Genomic DNA, 18,902 nt, shown 5'->3' with positions numbered 1-18,902 from the left:
ATCTCTGGCAGAGTAAGATCTATTATGAAGACTCCTAATTCAGTATATAAACAGAAGGCACAGTTCAGAGTATAGCATATGTGACTTAATTCAGTATATAAACAGAAGGCACAGTTCGGAGCATAGCATATGTGACTTAATTCAGTATATAAACAGAAGGCACAGTTCGGAGTATAGCATATGTGACTTAATTCAGTATATAAATAATAGGCACAGTTTGGAGTATAGCATGTGTGACTTAATTCAGTATGCAAAAAGAAGGCACAGTTTGGAGTATAGCATAAGTGATTTAATTCAGTATATAAATAGAAGGCACAGTTTGGAGTATAGCATATGTGACTTAATTCAGTATATAAATAATAGGCACAGTTTGGGGTATAGCATATGTGACTTAATTCAGTATATAAATAATAGGCACAGTTTGGAGTATAGCATATGTGACTTAATTCAGTATATAAACAGAAGGCACAGTTTGGAGTATAGCATATGTGACTTAATTCAGTATATAAGTAATAGGCACAGTTTGGAGTATAGCATATGTGACTTAATTCAGTATATAAATAATAGACACAGTTTGGAGTATAGCATATGTGACTTAATTCAGTAAATAAACAGAAGGCACAGTTCGGAGTATAGCATATGTGACTTAATTCAGTATATAAATAATAGGCACAGTTTGGAGTATAGCATATGTGACTTAATTCAGTATATAAACAGAAGGCACATTTTGGAGTATAGCATAAGTGACTTAATTCAGTATATAAAAAGAAGGCACAGTTTGGAGTATAGCATATGTGACTTAATTCAGTACATAAACAGAAGGCACAGTTCAGAGTATAGCATAAGTTACTTAATTCAGTATATAAACAGAAGGCACAGTTTGGAGTATAGCATATGTGACTTAATTCAGTATATAAACAGAAGGCACATTTTGAAGTATAGCATATGTGACTTAATTCAGTATATAAAAAGAAGGCACAGTTTGGAGTATAGCATAAGTGACTTAATTCAGTATATAAACAGAAGGCACAGTTTGGAGCATAGCATATGTGACTTAATTCAGTATATAAACAGAAGGCACAGTTCGGAGCATAGCATATGTGACTTAATTCAGTATATAATCAGAAGGCACAGTTCAGAGTATAGCATACGTGACTTAATTCAGTATATAAACAGAAGGCACAGTTTGGAGTATAGCATATGTGATTTAATTCATTATATAACAGAAGGCACAGTTTGGAGTATAGCATATGTGACTTAATTCAGTATATGAACTGAAGGCACAGTGTGGTGTATGACAAATCAAACCTAATTCATTATAGGTTTTTCTTAAAATTATTGAAATTCTATAAAATCTAATTATTTTAATTAAAATTAATTATACAGTTATTGACATAATTGACATAATTCAGAGTTACTTGATACTGGTCAGTAACATCCAGGTCAGCATGTAACATCCCTTTTTTCAGGATGTCATGTTTCACAATCAGCTGTACAGAAAGATAGGTCAGCATGTAATGTCTCTTTCTAAAGGATGGTACTTGTGTCATGTTTCACTATTAGCTGTACAAAAGATACATAATTATGCAAAGTCTATTTCCTGAGCATGGCACTTGTACCATTTTTAACTCTCCATTCAACTTGCATTCATTGCAATCTTCCAACATATATTTCTCAAGAGTGTCAGTAAATTTGTATGCATCCCAAGAGTGTGTACAGTATATTTGTATGCATTCTGTTTGGGCTGTAGATTTAGAAAGTGCATCATGATATCCAAATTAAACATGTGTTTAAAGACGTTTTCTTATTAATTGATGCACTTTGATGTTTGGAATTTTAGAATCAAGAGAGTATGTTGTACAATACAGGCATTCATATCATGTTCTTTTTTTTTCAGTTTTCCACAGAAATGGAGAAAAACAAGCTGTTTGTGAAAAACCTACCATTTACTTGCACAAAAGAAGCATTAGAGAAAATTTTTGCAGAGGTAATTTGAGCATCTTTATTTCTATTTCCTACTTTAAAACAGTTCTGTCTCAGAATAGTCAACATTTCCTGTCACAAATATATATATATATATATATATATATATATATATATATATATATATATATATATACCACCATATTGGTCAGTTCTGCTTGTCTGGTAATTTTGCACAACGATACATCATTTCTGTAAACATTGGATCACATGTTATTTTGGGTCAAAACCCATTTTGTATCAAGAAAGAACAATCATGCTTTAATTAAGAAAAGTGATACTCATAAAGTGTTAAAAAAAATCCCACATTGCGACTCGAAATGAATACAAAAATGTGATTTCTAAATGTCAACATGAAGACCCACTCCATGACCTTCTTGAACCTGTAACCCAGAAAATCCTATTTACTATGTATCTTTTAGAATCATACAAATAAATACCTTATTTAAAAGATGGAAATGTATACCTTAAAAAAAATTCTGCATCTTAATCAAGGTTACTAGTTTTGCAAGAAGTTGTTCCACACGTACAAAATCATCTGCTACCCAACATGTCAACTTGCCACTAGAATGGGATTCTGAAGAAATTCCCTGGCATATAGTCTGTTTCTGAATTCTTTAGTAATTTTTACCCATAAAAAAGATGTAAACACATTACATCCTATTCATTCTTGTTTCTCTTCCACATAATAGCTTATTTTAAAATAAAATGTTGAACTTTACTAATTTTTTGACTAGATCGGTTTAGTTTGCTTAACATCTCTTGCCATTTATTGCCATTGTTACATTGAATTTTGTATAACTAGCTATAAACCTGACCTAATTACTTGACTGAACTGCTGACAGAAACAGCCCAAAGTAATGTATTTCATTTCTATAGCCGGATGGATAAACATTACATCTTTTCAAAGCTGTGTGCAGAATAGGCTGACATATCACGAGTCATGAAAACAGGGGGGTAGTATCACGTGTGTCCAAAATTAATATTATTTTGAAGAGAATATTTTGGTGACAGTTGCCTCTTTTCAAATGGTAAGCATTGCAGTATTTTATTTTGATCAATCGGTCAAATTCGGTATGCGTTCTGCTAAAATATTGGAGACGGAAACCTTATGTGCACAGAAATGCCCAACAGCATTGTATATATCTGAAAACACACATAGTGGTTTTCCTTCAAATAAGTTCTATCTCATAAAGGTGGAGGGTAATAACTCTTGCCCATTACCTTCCCATGGCACCACTGGGTGTTGGCAGGTTTAGCTTCACTTTCATACTGTCAACTTCATAAGAATACCTCCACAACAATCCATGCCGTAATAAATGAAAAGTTTTTGCCGTACACCTGACAAGTTCAATAAATTGTGTTTAGGAATCATTGCTTTACATCTTGTATACATTATTTTTACATTTTTTCCAAATTTTAGGTGAATTTGTCCCATTCTGTGGACTTCATCTATTTCAGCCATGGCCTTTGTGCCTGTAAGCCTGGGCACATGGGGATTTATTGGATCCATTGGATCCATCTTGTACTATGTTTTTGCTATCCAGAATTATCTCGACCATCCACCCAGCCCAGTTTGGGGATTATTTTCATATCTCCGTCCAGCCACACATGATTACAGGTACATCTTCATGCATCTTTGGGAATTTTAGTGACAGATCTATCCATCTTACTGTACCTTCAGCAACACCTCCAAATTATGACCATCTGTCCAAGCATGCCCTTGGCATGGCCATTACTGCCGACGGTCAGACCACCTTCCACACAGCCAGCAACTGTGTTGACCTTGCTCCTGGCAAACCAGCCAGCTGTCATGGCATGACACATTCGTCAGGCAGACCTGGCTTACCATATATTCATGGCTTATCGACAAGGGAGGAGTATGACTTGGACAGAGATGATGATATTGCATCATCAGTGCCACCAGATATGGTTTATCTGGATATGCAAGTCAAACCAGAACAGCACAGTACACACAGCGAGTGTTATTTTCCTCTTACAAGAAAACCTTACTCATATCCAACCATGAAGCAGACAGAATTTAGTTTCAGGGTTGCAGTGGAAGAAATATACAGGGTGTTGTTGGCTTCAGAATGCTATCCACCCCCTACTGTTGCACACAGGTATAAAGTTAAAGTGTCCTATCATACCCTGGCATTTGGATGACCCCATTTGGCTTGCCTTTACTCTTTGGAGGTGAAATTGAAGACATTCAGAGGCAGGCAGCTCAGGAACTGCCTCTCCAAATAGCCATCCAACCCACATAGGACCAATCAGCCCCTGCTTTTGCAGACAGATGATCAGTACTCCAGGGACAAGGGATTTTTTTAAGTCAAACATTAAGTTCAGATCCCAGCATAATGCAAGGAAGCATTAACCATACCAATTTTGGAGGCAAAATTACCAGAGAGGTAAGAAAGCAAGTTTCTGTGCCTCCAAGCCTCCTAATGCTAGACAAACATGTGCTAATCCCATGGCCCTCAGACAACCTACCAGTGGATGCCATTCTCCTGAAATTCCAGTCTCACTGGATTACCATATTTCCTCAGAACAAGTGGGTGATCCAGGTGATTTTGGAGGGGCTTCATATTTATCCAACCTCCTCCTCATTCCTCCTTTACACTTTTCACAGTCATACCATCAGATTGGGAGTAGGTTGATTTTCTACAGCAGGAGATACTGTCATTTGTGGACAAATGCAGATTGTGCACAAACCACAATCTACAAGGTTTTATTCCAGGGTCTTTCTTATTTCTTATTGAATGGCTGATCATCAGTCTGAGATGCCTCAACCAATACATTATGCCACCAAAATTCAAGATGGAAACAGTGAGATCAAAATATCTCTCCATCAGAAGGGATGAGTATGTCATCAGTCTGGATTTCACAAACACATATTTTCGTGTCTGTACCCAACCCACCCACATCATGGAAATTTCTCCGTTCTGCTTACCATAACACAGATTATCAATTTCAAGTCTTTCCTTTGGTCTAAATATCAGTACCTGAGCTGTGACCAGAATCTTGGATTGTGTCATCAGCCCATGCCAGTCAACTTCATCTATAGTGATGGTGGCTTACTTGGATAATGTCCTCCAGAAATATTTGGTGAGTTCTATTCTCCTCACTTTTGAATCATTGAGGTTTTTTCATGAACTGTGAAAAGTCTGATCTTCATCCCAGCGTTTTGTATCTGTGCATGGTGTTCTCACTAATCTCAATCAGGTATTGCTCCCGCATGCTTGTAATGTATGGATCATTGAACTCATCGAGTCCATTTCCAACAGGACATAGATTTCAGCTAGAGAGTTCTTATAGCTCCTTGGTTTATTCATTGCAATTGTGACAATCATGCACGAGGTGTGATCATTGCTGCACCAGCAGCACAACACAAGTTGGAGCAGCCCCACATAGAAATTACAGTATGTACCGATGCTAGTATGTATGGATTGGTTGCCCAGCTGTTGCCAAACTTCACTGCAGCACATGGAAGCCACGGGATTGGTCTTTTTTCATCAACCTTTTCAAAATGTAGGCTGTTATCAACACTTTTCAGTTCTGGAAGGATCAACTTAGAAAAAAAGTCAGACAACTTGATAGGCGTTATCGAGCTCCACAAACAGGGGTACACCAAATCACCTGTGCCTCCTGATTTGGTAGTTTCTATGTTGATGCGACTAACTCCAAATCGACATTCAAATGAGGTACATTCCTGTCAGACTCAATGTCTTGGGCACCACCTTATCTAAAGTGTAAAGTCATTAATATGAATGGTCTCTATCAATCTGTCTTTCTTCCAGTTTGCACTCTTTGCGGGTGTCTAATGATCAGTCTCTTTGTGTCAAGGTGCAATCACAATCTGCCTGCCTTTGTTTCTACTGTTATGCACAGTTTTGCCCATGACACACTTTCAGTCAATTGGGAGGGATTGTGGGCCTTCACCTACCCTACTACTGTCCCAGTACAAAAATAATCCAGAAACTGCAGGGTCAGAACTGCAAAATGATTGATAGCTCCTCTCAGGTGGGAGAATGCGACAAGTCAGCGAGCTACTAGATCTAGTATAGATCTACCCAGGAAAACCTGAATCTTCTCAAGCAGCATGCTTGACTCTTTGTCTCGACAGCTTTGTGAGAGAAAGAATTTAAACCTTCCGGTATGGAGAGAATATCATGAGCAATAAGGCCTGCCACTATGAAGGCCTATGAAGGAAAGAGGTGGGTTTTCACCGACTATTGCAGAGTCAGGAACATCGACTCTTTGAGTGCCTCAGCTAACATCATAAGGCTACTGTACAATGAAATTGGATACATTCCAGCATCTTGGCAAATGTTATATCATTCAAATTTAGGATTTATCATAGCTTTTAGCCAATTTTGATCTGAATCATCCCACACATCGAATCTATTTTGGGTTTTGACCTGGCTAGTTCAGATTAATTCAAGCCTTTAGCCTGCACTTTGTTGAAGGTACCATATTTACCGTATATGTTGGGTCATGATAAAAAAAAAAATTCCTGTCTCAGAACTTTCCAAACTCCATTTGGAAAGTCTTCAATGAACTCACTGGAGGAACGCACAAAAAACAGACAAATAAAATTCACTCACTTCTGGTAAATGACCCATAGTCACTGATGAAACTGACATTGCAAATGTTTTCAATGATTTTTTCATCAACATTACCACAAAGTTAAAAGAGCCAGTGATAGAAAACAACTTTAATGAACTGAAAAAGTTCTGCAGCAGTAAAATCTCAAAGGAGGTATGTTTCTCTATCCCACCAGTGTCAAAAAACTTTGTTAAAAAATGTCTCAGTGAACTTGATACCAAGAAAGCTACAGGACTTGATCAGATTGGTCCACGACTCATTAAATCTTCTGCCTTTGCTATTGTAGATAGCATAACATTCATAATTAATTTAAGTATTGCAACCTCATCTGTCCCCAAAATATGGAAAACTGCAAAAGTAACTCCTATTCACAAATCTGGTTCTAAGGATGATGCTGATAACTACCGACCAATTTCAGTACTACCCAACTTGTCAAAATTGATTGAAAAACATGTCCATGACTCATTCATGTCATATTTAACCAAACACTTGCTGTTACACCCTAATCAATCAGGCTTTAGACAGAACCATTCCTGTGAGACTGCCTTGATCTCCCTAACTGATAAATGGCTTCAAGCACTTGACCAAGGTAGAATAATAGGAACTGTATTTGTAGATTTCAGGAAAGCTTTTGACATGGTGGATCATGAAATCCTTTTGAAGAAACTGAAAATCTGCCAGTGTGATGAAAGAACAATTAGATGGTTTACTTCGTACTTAAATGAGAGAACACAACATGTTTACATAAATAATGGTCTGTCAGAACCTGAAACAGTTAGATATGGAGTACCACAAGGCTCAATTCTAGGTCCACTACTATTCATTTTATTTATTAATGACCTACCACTTTTACTAAGAGACTCAATATCATCTACAGATCTCTATGCAGATGACACAACATTGTCAGACATCCAAAACACAAAGCATGAGCTCGAAATTTCTTTACAGAATGCACTAAACAAACTGGAAAACTGGTGCACATGTAATGGCATGGTGGTAAATACTGGTAAAACTAAAATATTACTTATCTCAACACGGCAAAGAAGGACAGATATTGATAGTGATGAACTATGTCTGACATGGAAGGATACAAATCTGCAAATAGTCTGTCATGATAGGCTTCTTGGTGTTCTGGTAGATAATAACCTATCATGGACTGAACCTATCAAACATACCAGTAAAAAAGTCAACTCAAGTTTATGGCTTCTCAGTAGGATAAGACATTTTCTCCCTGAAAGGCACAGGAAACTATTTTATAACAGTTACATACAACCCTATTTGGACTACTGTAGTACAGTATGGGGTAATTCAAATGATAAAAACATAGCAAAGCTGGCACATCTTCAAAAAAGAGCATTTGGGCTAATATCAATCCAGAAAGAAAGCAAGGAAAGTTTAGCTGGTAGGTTAAAAATATTACCTATTAAAGACCGAATCTGTTTGAGAAAAGCCAAATTAATGTACAGTATCTCAGAATAGTGCTCCTGAATATTTACAATCATTATTCCAGTATAGGCTACCTGGTAATACTCCCCACCTGCGAGCCATGTCTACCAAACAGTATAAAATTCCCAAACCAAACAAGGAGTTATTTAAAAAAAGTTTCCAATAGTCTGGAACTCTGCTCTGGAATAGTATTCCAGCTGAGATTAGAAATGCCCACTCTATTTCCTTCTTCCAAACCCAATATATCCAGTGGCTTCAGAGATGCAGCTTAAACAAATGAATTCCTTTGTATGAGGGCCTCAAGGTAGATTAGTTTTTAGCTAATTGTGTTACCCTCTTTAAATAAGGTCATTATTATTATTATTATTATTATTATTATTATTATTATTACTTATGGTGAAACTTTTTTCATCTTGTTCATATGTTCCAAGACTTAAGAAATGAAACAAATTTGTATTGAATTTGCACACCCCCTGCATGTTGCAATAAAATAGATAAACAAAATGCTCATTTGATAATAAAATAAAAGAGACTAACCTTGTATTTTCATTTATTCCTCTTTTTTTCATCTTGAGCATTAAAGAATAAAATATATCCAAGAAATCCATGTATGTAGCATAGGCATCCGTATTGTAGCAATTATCGCTTATGCCCGATAACACATGACACATTGTTCACTGATTTGAACATTGAGAAAGAAATTGTATTTGGGTGTACTCAAAGGTTTGAATATGTTATCCAATTGAAAAATGGATCCAACAAAATCACAAACAAGAGGGAAATAATCGACCAGTTGCTTGAAGACATCTGCCATTCACACATGACATGGTGTTAGGTGTAAAATAATCAAGATTGAATTATATCCAACCATGTATTAACTGTACCACGACTTTTTCATTACAGTGGCAATTCACGACACACTGCTATGGTGGCCTAGTGGATAGACTGCCTGCCTCTGATGCAGGAGGTTGCAGGTTTGAACCCTGGCCAAGTCATACCAAGACTTAAAAAATGGTACTAACAGCTGCCTTGCTAGACGCTCAGCATTATGAGGTTAGTGTTAGGACTGGTCAACCCGGTGTCAGGATAATGTGACTGGGTGGGACACGATGCAAAACATCCAAATCACACACATACACTAAGTACTGACTACATTTTGAAGAAATTTTACCCATATATACTTCATGACTTGGTGGTGTGTTACATATAAATTATGGGGCCCCGAGTGGCCGAGTGGTCTAAAGCGCTCACTGTTCCAGATCACTGCCATCTCACCTCTGCGTGTGTTCAAGTCCAAGGCTCGGCTAACGTGGGTATGTGAGAAAGCTTGCCAGTAGCTTCTCGTGGGTCAGTGGTTCTTCCCTGGGTTTTCCAGGGTTCTTCCTCCACCAGTTATACTGGCCGCCATGTATAGACTGTCATGTGCTGAAAAATGGTGTTAAACCCTAGAACAACAACAACATATAAATTATGATAGATAGTGAGATAGTGTATCATCTGCCATAGTCGGGTAAACTTTTAATAGATGTTTACAAACCATTTGCACCAACATAAGTTTGCCAATACCAGTAGCTGTCATTGTGGAAAGTTTTCAGATCATAGACACTGAAATGACTCTCCAAATATCCATCACAGTTTGGTAAGTTTTTGGGCCTTCCACACCATTACAGCTCCCAAACAAACCATCTGTTTTGGAAGTTTTCAGGTTTTCCAAACCAACAGAACTCCAAATATCTGTCACAGTGTGGGAAGTTCAGACCTTCCACACCAAAACAATTCTCCAGATATTCCTCACGGTATGGGAATTCATAACTTCATCTGCACCAATGCAACTCTCCAGATATCAGTCAAATGGGGAAGTTTTCAGACCTTCCACACCAACTCAGCTTCCACATATCTATTACACTGTGAGACGTTATGAGGAAATATGAAATACATTTACTCTAAATCTTCAGTTTGCAACATTTATTGTAAGATGTTTGTGTTCTCTAATTTGTTGTGTAACTAGTAATATAATTTTCAGCATGGAGAACTAAAAGAAGTGCGTCTGGTTACTTACAGAAGTGGCAGACCCAAAGGACTGGCTTATGTAGAGTACAAAGATATGGTAAGTCAGTATTGTCAGGTAAGTCAGGAATATGAGATGTTTTCTGGCTAGGTGTATTTTGGATGTACTATGACTGGGGGGGCCCAGAGTGGTCTAAAGCACTCTCTGTTGCGGATCACTGCCATCTCACCTCTATCTGCATGGGTTCGAGTCTCGGATTCGGCCAATGTTGGTATGTGAGAAAGCTTGCCAGTTGCTTCTTGTGGGTCGGTGGTTCTTTCCAGGGGTTTCCCGGGTTCTTCCTCCACCATTAATACTGGCTGCCATGTATAGCCTATCGTGTGCTGCAAAATGACGTTAAACCCCACGACAACAACAACTGTGATTGGGAGCATGTTTCACTTTTGTCATTGGTTGGCCATTTTGCTAACTATAGTTTTGGTCTTGTGATGTCATTAGTCCAACTGGATAATATGACTAGATTGATGTGTCATTTGCAAAATTCATCAGGACAGCTGCATAAAGCAGTAGTATTATTACAAGTTGTTTTCCTATAAATATTTCATTAAATTATGAAATGGTAGCATGTATCATTCATTCAGCCGTAAAAAGCAGTGACTTCTTTCTTTCAGTTGACATTGTTCTTTCAACAGTCAGCATGTAAAAAGCATCAACATCACTCTTTCAACCAACTTTGCTAATCCGATTAGGCATTATTGATCCACCTTGTTCAACATCAGCCCTTAGCAAATGTAGCTAACAAGAATGTTTTGAGCATGTACCCTCTTGCATATGCAAGAATTGCTGCTCGTAGTAAATTAAAGCAGTTTACAGGGAGAGCTCATTGCTTGACCTGTTAGGTACTTAATATGCCATCTTTCATTATGTCCACCTGCCTTGAGTTTGTGGTAAAACTTGTGTTAAAGATTTAAATGAAGAAACTTACAAGCAAAATGACACTGTCAATGGAAGCTGTTGTGATAAATATAACAAGCAATCTTATTGGATCAGTTTATTTCAGCTTCGTCCAATCAGATTGTGAAACTGTTTAGGCTGGATACATATCAAGGTTTGGTGCAAATTGACAAGCAGTGCTACCTTTCAACCAGCAGACTTTTTGTTGTTGTTGTTGTTGTTTTTGTTGTTGTTGTTGTAGGGTTTAACAGCATTTTTCAAGACAGGATAGGCTATACATGGCAGCCAGTATAAATGGTGGAGAAAGAACCCAGGAAAACCCCAGAAAGAACCACCAACCCATAAGAAGCTACTGGCAAGCTTTCTCATGTACCCACATTGGCCAAGCCCGAGACTCAAACACACACAGAGGTGAGACGGTAGTGATCCGTAATGGTGAGCGCTTCAGACCATTCTGCCACAGGGGGCCCCTTCCACTAGCAGAGAATCAAAAGGTATTTCAAATAAACAATTTTGAAAGGGCCTTGATAATTTCCTTCCAAGTGCAACCACATTAAACAGCCTGCTGTAAATTATTTACTTCTACCTTATGGCTTCTTTCAAAAGCATTTATCTCTAACAAGAAATCTCTCTAAACTGACTTGATTTCAATTAGATGTCATTCAGAAATGACCGCATTGCTCTGGATGTTAAAGGTGAAACAACGTTTAATATTTTTTTTGAGAAATGGTATTATATTAATCTTCAGAAATATAGAACATAGACATTAGTTTTTTTCTTAGTTTTCTGCCTATTATGTATTGTCATTTAATGATGAAATTGAATGGCATCTGTATTCATTAATTAATAAAATGTATAATGATACATTTTTAAATTTTGGATGACAACATTGTAGTTATTAAATAATTGCCACAAGGTTTAGCATATTGTGCAACATCTCTGTCTGTCTGTCCATTCATCTGTTTCCTGTTTTCTTCTACACAATAACTTGAGTTCTCCACCACACAAACATTACAGATGGCTTGCATTGGGCTATGGAAGAAGCCATTCAGCTTTGGGATCAATAGGTCAAAGGTGAAGGTCACTGTGACTGACAGAAGAAAAGTAGTTTCTACACAATAATAGTTCTACATCACATACCTGGAGGAGTCTTTTTGGATTGCTTGCATCAGGGATGATGCAGAAGCCTATTGTTATAGGTGTTAAAAGGTCAGAGGTTAAGATTACTGTTACTGAAAGAAGAAACGTGGTTTCCATTGAATATTTTTAGTTCTGCATTATAGATTTTAACTATACTTTGAGAATAGCTTGCACTTGGGGTAAGGAAATAGCTCATTGATTATGGGGTAAAAAGGTCAAAGACCAAGGTGACTGTGACTGAAAGAAGAAAAATGTTTTCCGCACAGTAACATTCCTTCCACATTAAAAAGACCTGACCCAATTGTGTGGGTGGTTTGCACATGGGGTAAGAAAAATGTTTATCATTAGTTGTTGTTGGGGGTAAGGGGCAAAAGATAAATAGTCATGGTAACTGTTACTGAAAGAACAAAAAAAATTCCACACAAATTTAAGTTCCCAACCATGTACTTTCATCAAGGTTTGTGTATGACTTTATGTTAATTAGCATGAAGTCTGTTCATTTGGGGTAAAGTCAAAGGTCATGGTCATTGTGAATGAAGAAATAAATTGGTTTTTGACATAATAATCTTAGTTCTCGAAAACATACCTTGAATAAAGTTTGTGGAGTGCTTGCACATAAGCTGTGGAAGAGACCCAGTGATTTGAAGATCAAAAAGTCCAAGGTCTGGGTCATTGTACTTAAAGAAAAATGGGTTTTGCAGAATACATTTTGTTCTACGGTAAGTTTCTTGACCAAGTATATTGTTTAGTTTGCACTGAAGGTAGTAAAAAAAACCTGTAGATTCTGGGGTCAGAAGGTCATTGTCATGGTAAGCCTAATAAGAAAATAATGATTTCTGCACTGCATTTATAGTTCAATGCTGCATATCATTGACTGCAGATCCAGGTCATTGAGTCAACAATGCCTTACTAGTGCTTACATAGAGAACTATTAAACACACGTGGGTTTATGGTATCATAATAAGTACATCATTATTGAAGGTAATTGTTATTATTTGTTGGTGAAAAAGATGATCTTTTATTTTCATTTTCTTAAACTTTAACCGCAGGCAACAGCAGCTCAGGCAGTGTTGAAGACTGATGGACTTGTGATCGGGGAAAATGCTATCTCTGTTGCCATTAGCAACCCACCCGCTCGGAAAACTCCTCTAGAGCAGAGAGAGGAGTCTTCTTCCTTTCTTCCCACCCTTGGTGGAGGAAAGAAGCAGACAGAACAGTATGTTCAGCATTGTACTATTTTAGTGTCATTTTATTAGGCATATATTATTTCCACAAAGTAGACTGTTATTTCAGGGTGACCACAAAGTAGACTTATTCCAGGGTGACCACAAAGTAGACTGTTATTCTAGGGTGACCACAAAGTAGACTATTTTTCTAGGGTGACCACAAAGTTGACTGTTATTCCAGGGTGACCACAAAGCAGACTATTTTTCTAGGGTGACCACAGAGTTGACTGTTATTCCAGGTGACCACAAAGTACACTGTTATTTCAGGGTGACCACAAAGTAGACTGTTGTTCCAGGGTGACCACAAAGTAGACTGTTGTTCCAGGGTGACCACAAAGTAGACTGTTATTCCAGGGTGACCACAAGAACTTTATAGATAATCCACAGAATCCTTTTTAATGTTGTTAACAAATCTGCAAATTACAACTCAGATTTTTCTGTGCAAGAGTTCAATTTTGCAGTGTTCATTACTTGCAGTATATCTGTATATATTTAAAATGAATTACAAGTTACTAACCTGTTTGATTATATTTGGGTCATTTTCTATAAATTTGTTTCATAATAATCTTGCATCTGTACAATGTGGGATCCAGAGTAATTCATGTGCAATGCAACCCCGCTATAATGCGAATTTGGATATAACATGGTTTTTACGCGTGGCTCCTGAAATTTCATATATTCATTCACACATAAAAAAATATTTTTTGTTCAAAGTATATTATCATTATGGGGAAGAGATCGCGTATGAATTCGAATTTAATATGATCGTGGCGTGGTTCCTGTAATTTTAATTACATGTATGTATATTTTTCTCATACCGGGGAAAAAATATATATATTTTTAAGTACGAGAAATAGTGTGTAATATCATTTTGGGGAAGAGTATGCGTATGAATTTTAATATAATATGATCGTGGCGTAGCTTCTGAAATTTAACAATATCACCGGGTTCTTGAAGTGTTATGCCAAAATAAACATTATCGGAAATGTTACTTATTACTGGTCCATTAGTAAAGCCAGTAAGTCGTCCTTATGATTGTCTTCAATTAATTCTGTATACAATTGTTGCTCAAACAATAGCCAACATGTGTTTCTTCTTTAACTGCATACACAACCAAGCAGCAGACAATGCGGTGGTTGATAAAAGATTCTCACAATTTAATAAACATAAAAAAAAACAAAGCCGCCAACATGTTTGCTGGGCTTGGCGGTGTTATTAGATGCAATCAGTTGACCAGTAAATAACGTCCGCTTTATTAGCTGGGAATTGAAAGTGTATGAAATTGTGCATGCGTTCAGCTTAATTTTTTTTTTATAAAAGTGACTTGTGACCATTGCAGGCCTACTGCACTTAGTTCTCAGGTTTTACATGGGTATGATGCTTGTTTATGAACTCATTATTAATTTCCTGTTTTTTATAAAAAATATTTTACCGTTATGGAAAAGCAAGTTCACAAACGCAAGTCATTCTCTGCACTTTGCGCGATGATTAGTAATATTAGTTTTCGCACATTTCTTTCGATATTCACAAAATCTGAAGTAAAAGTTATATGCACACTGAAAGCATGTGTTGATTGGTAATTATTCTTGCTCTAGTCGTTCAAAGAAATAGACATACAAGTATTAATTATTGGAAATTCGCAATGGATAAATGTACACGGAAATGCATATGAGAAAATTTTAACAGTATGAAATTTGTACAGACACCATTCATAGACCCTGGAACATAATGAACCATACACGTGCTTCGTCTTTCTTAACCTGATTTTGTTGTTAATTTTTCCTATTGAATTCAGACACATAATGATGTGTGACAAAATTATTGAACTGTTTAAATATATATATGCAATTTTTGCAACGGAATTACATATATTATGGATTAATTTCAAGCCCTGATGGTACGATATCAGATGGCAGGTAAACGGTGCTGATACTCTGTTCATGCTGTATATTAGACATTAAATTCAGACACAATGATCTGGGAAAAAATTATTAAATATTGTAAATCTGTGTGCAATTTTTCAATGGAATTACATGCATTATAGATGAACTGAATGCCATGACGGCACGATATTAAAAAGTGTTGATACCCTACTCATCATATACAATAGACTTGAATATAAGTCTATGTGCCAATGAGTTGTTCTCTGAAAAAAGTAAAATACTGTAAAACCCCGCATTAACGCGACCCTGCTATTAACGCGATCCAATTTTTTGGACCCCAATTACCGCATTATAGCGGGGTTCCACTGTATATACTTTGCACTTCAACACAGAAATCCTTTGGGTTGGTGGATTTAGCTCAGTGTTTATATTTGCTGACATGGGGTTTTCACTTGTGGTTTTTGGTGTCTATAAAAATAATACAGATCTGAAACCAATATTGTCACGATGGTGACCATCTTGTTATAGTTACTCCTCCTGATTGGAGATTCAGAGTCACATGGGATTTTCATCCAAGACTTGTAATGATATCTTGTTGGTCCTAAATCAAAATGTTGCCAATATTATGGCTGTTAGTTTGAAATTCTTGTTATTGTTAACAGATATTAGATATGGTCTCAACACTCCACAGTTAAAAAGAATAAATGATTTCATCTTGAATTGCACAATTTTTATTTTCAATCAGTAGCATGTCCGACCCACGACCAGAAGGTTGCGTTCAGATCCTGCCATTGGATAAAACTAAGTTGACTAACATGATTTTTATTCCAATGGCTTCAACATTAAATAGCCCACTGGTGCTTCTGTCCTGTAAACTACCAGACCAAACACACACACACATGTGCTCACATATATGTGCACATACACTGTCTACACGACAGTGTATGTGCACATATATATGAGTACACATGTGCACTGCAGCAAATTGGTTGAAATGCCAGAGATAAACAGTACTGGAAGATTATGAGTCATCTCTGCCGAGATTTTAATACATGTATGAATGCTCAGTCACCACTTCTGTATCAAATTATATATATATATATATATATATATATATATATATATATATATATATATATATATATATATCAGTTTATCACTTTTTTTCTTTCAGACATGGTGTTGCAAGGACCCAGATACAACTTTTACCAAGGGCTCTAAAAACCAAGGGACAAACAACAGCTCCAAAAACTGACAAAAACCAAGCAACAAGTACAAGTACCACAAAAACAGAGACAGACCCAGGCTCTACTAAATCGAGTGGTGCATTGAGTAATGAGGACTTCAGGAAAATGTTGCTTAACAAATGATTCATTGAACATGGATTTGCAGTGAAAAACCGAGTTGCAAACAATTTTGTAGCAATAACCCCCCCCCCCTTCTCTACAATCTCAAAATGATCCACAAATGGTCCATATAAAAGACAATATTTATGGGTCCATCAAAATAAAAAAAATAACCAAGGTCTGTATAAAAGACATCTGTCCATAAAGGACACTTGTTTTTGTGACTACTTGATCATTTGGTTATATTTTGCATTCTTGGTACTGTTTTAATTTTTTGAAAGGTAAATCACAGGAGCATAATGTCATGATTCAGAATTGATTTTGTTTGTTTATCTTTTGTATTTTGAATTTCATTATGCACTTTCTGTTCATATTTTTACAGTGCTAGTTCATGTGAAATCGCACATTCTCAGCAAATGCTCAGTTGGTAATTGCACAGTGTTAAGTAGCAGAAAAAACTAAGCACGATGGGAACTTGGTGGGCCAAGTACTCAAAGAATCAAGTCCTACTGCACAACCTCTTACTTTTGGGTTAAGAACATGAACTTTTTCCTCAGTCTTTAAAATTATTTGCATTTTATATTATGCACATGTTGATTCTCATTTAGAAAACGTAGATCTTATACACGTGGAAATGGAAATTTTGGTGTACAGTAGTCCCCCTCTTATCAGGCCACCCCTATTGCAGCAGGGAAGTGGCCTTATAATGAGGGTGGCCTTTCTAGAGGGGATGACAAATGCGAATAGTAAATACATATGAAGAAAGTCACAAGTACATTTAATTCTAAAACATTTAATATTTTCATTAAAAAAATCACATGCATGTTGTGAAATAAATGTAAAACAAACTGTTTATCATTTTCAAAAGAATGTTATGAATAACCATTGATATAGTTTTAAAACTGTCTTTATAATTATGTTACAGATCACATCATCTGTCACTTTATTGGTAACAGTCTAAAAAAACAAACCAGTCTCGTCCAATTAAAAATATCCTTGCTGTCATATCCCCTGCATATATCGTTTAGTCTTTTGTTCCAATCTTCGACAGCTTCATTATTAACATCAGCTGATTCTCCATTAAGGACTGAACACTTAATATTGTGTCGCATTTGAAATCTGTGCAACTATCCGTTACTTGCGGCAAAGTCATCATATTCCAATTCAACTGACAAAACTGTTGCTTTTCCTTGTCATTCGAATCGGGATACAATCATCTCCTGGCTCAAACAATCTTCCTTTCTCCGTCGATTTCACCTTCCCACTTTTGCAGAATTGTTTCCTTATCTTTCACGATATTGTTTATCTGAGTCTTTCCAACATTAGTTTTTTGCAAGGTTCCTCTAACCCCCCCCACACATCTCAGTCAGTTGAATTACTTTCACTTTCTCTTCTAAACTGAGAATATTTCTTTTCCTCTTTGACATGTTGATCTTTTTGCATTCATGTTGCCAACTACAATACTGATTAAACAATTTTTTATGCATCTAATCAAATTGCCGTGTGTTTTTACAGGAAGTGATCTTGTCATGTGATTCATTAGTCGAAGTCTGGTACCCTATTGTTTTTATACATTTCTTTACACTAAGTGAGTGAAGCCAAAACGGCTTCAATATGTACTATTAACATCACGCAGATTTGACCTCGTGGCCATTAGGATTTGCAATTTTGACAATTATTGTCAGTAGTAATAGCCACTAATTATCAAAGTGAACAAGCTCAACATCTTACTAAGGGAAGCCATAAAGGGTATCAAACCATTTTCCTGCTGACTTGTGTATTGTACATTGATGCTGCCACTTCTCAGCTGTTACGACTGTTCAGTAATTGTAATCTTAACAATTATCAGAGTGACTAAACTGGACATCTTTTGATAACACAGCAGTAAGGCTAATTGGATTACATGTACTTACCCTTTTGTATGGATTAAAATTTGTGTCTTTCTCGGCTTTATGGAATAAATGTGGCTTCTCGTGAGGTGTAAATGATATAATATTAACCTTAGTGGTACATGTACTTTAGTCAACACTTCTTTCAGTAACGAAAACCTGACATCGTGAAACAGAAATCGGATTAACACATGTTATGAATAAAATACTGGTTCTGGATACATATTAAAATAAAATGCGGCCGCTTGTGAGGGGTAAATTTTATATTATTGCACTAATATGCTGGTTGCGTTAGCCGGGTGGCCTTTCGTGAGGGGTACTTTTGAACACAAACTCGTCGGTGCCAACGAATTCTGGCCGTAAAGAGCGGGTGGCCGCTGGACAGGGGGGCCATTCAAGAGGGGGACTACTGTATATAT

At 36.6% G+C, this 18,902-nt stretch overlaps 1 protein-coding gene across 1 annotated transcript in view; it reads left to right on the top strand.

The window, feature by feature from the left end:
- The window catches only part of LOC149775232 (spliceosome associated factor 3, U4/U6 recycling protein-like), an 87,316-nt gene extending 70,260 nt beyond the window's left edge, over positions 1–17,056 (top strand). Inside the window, exons 20-23 of the mRNA XM_089943998.1 lie at positions 1,898–1,987; positions 10,061–10,144; positions 13,189–13,355; positions 16,423–17,056. Coding sequence (XP_089800124.1) covers positions 1,898–1,987; positions 10,061–10,144; positions 13,189–13,355; positions 16,423–16,618 — 537 coding nt within the window. The 3' untranslated portion in view covers positions 16,619–17,056. The remainder of the gene's footprint in view (positions 1–1,897; positions 1,988–10,060; positions 10,145–13,188; positions 13,356–16,422) is intronic.
- Positions 17,057–18,902: the final 1,846 nt, after the last annotated feature.

This window comes from Sinohyriopsis cumingii, chromosome 19, assembly GCF_028554795.1.
Source record: "Sinohyriopsis cumingii isolate HCF-2022 chromosome 19, ASM2855479v2, whole genome shotgun sequence".
Lineage (NCBI taxonomy): Eukaryota > Metazoa > Mollusca > Bivalvia > Unionida > Unionidae > Sinohyriopsis > Sinohyriopsis cumingii.
Note: the sequence above shows the minus strand (reverse complement) of the source record. Positions and strands in the feature narration are given on the sequence as shown.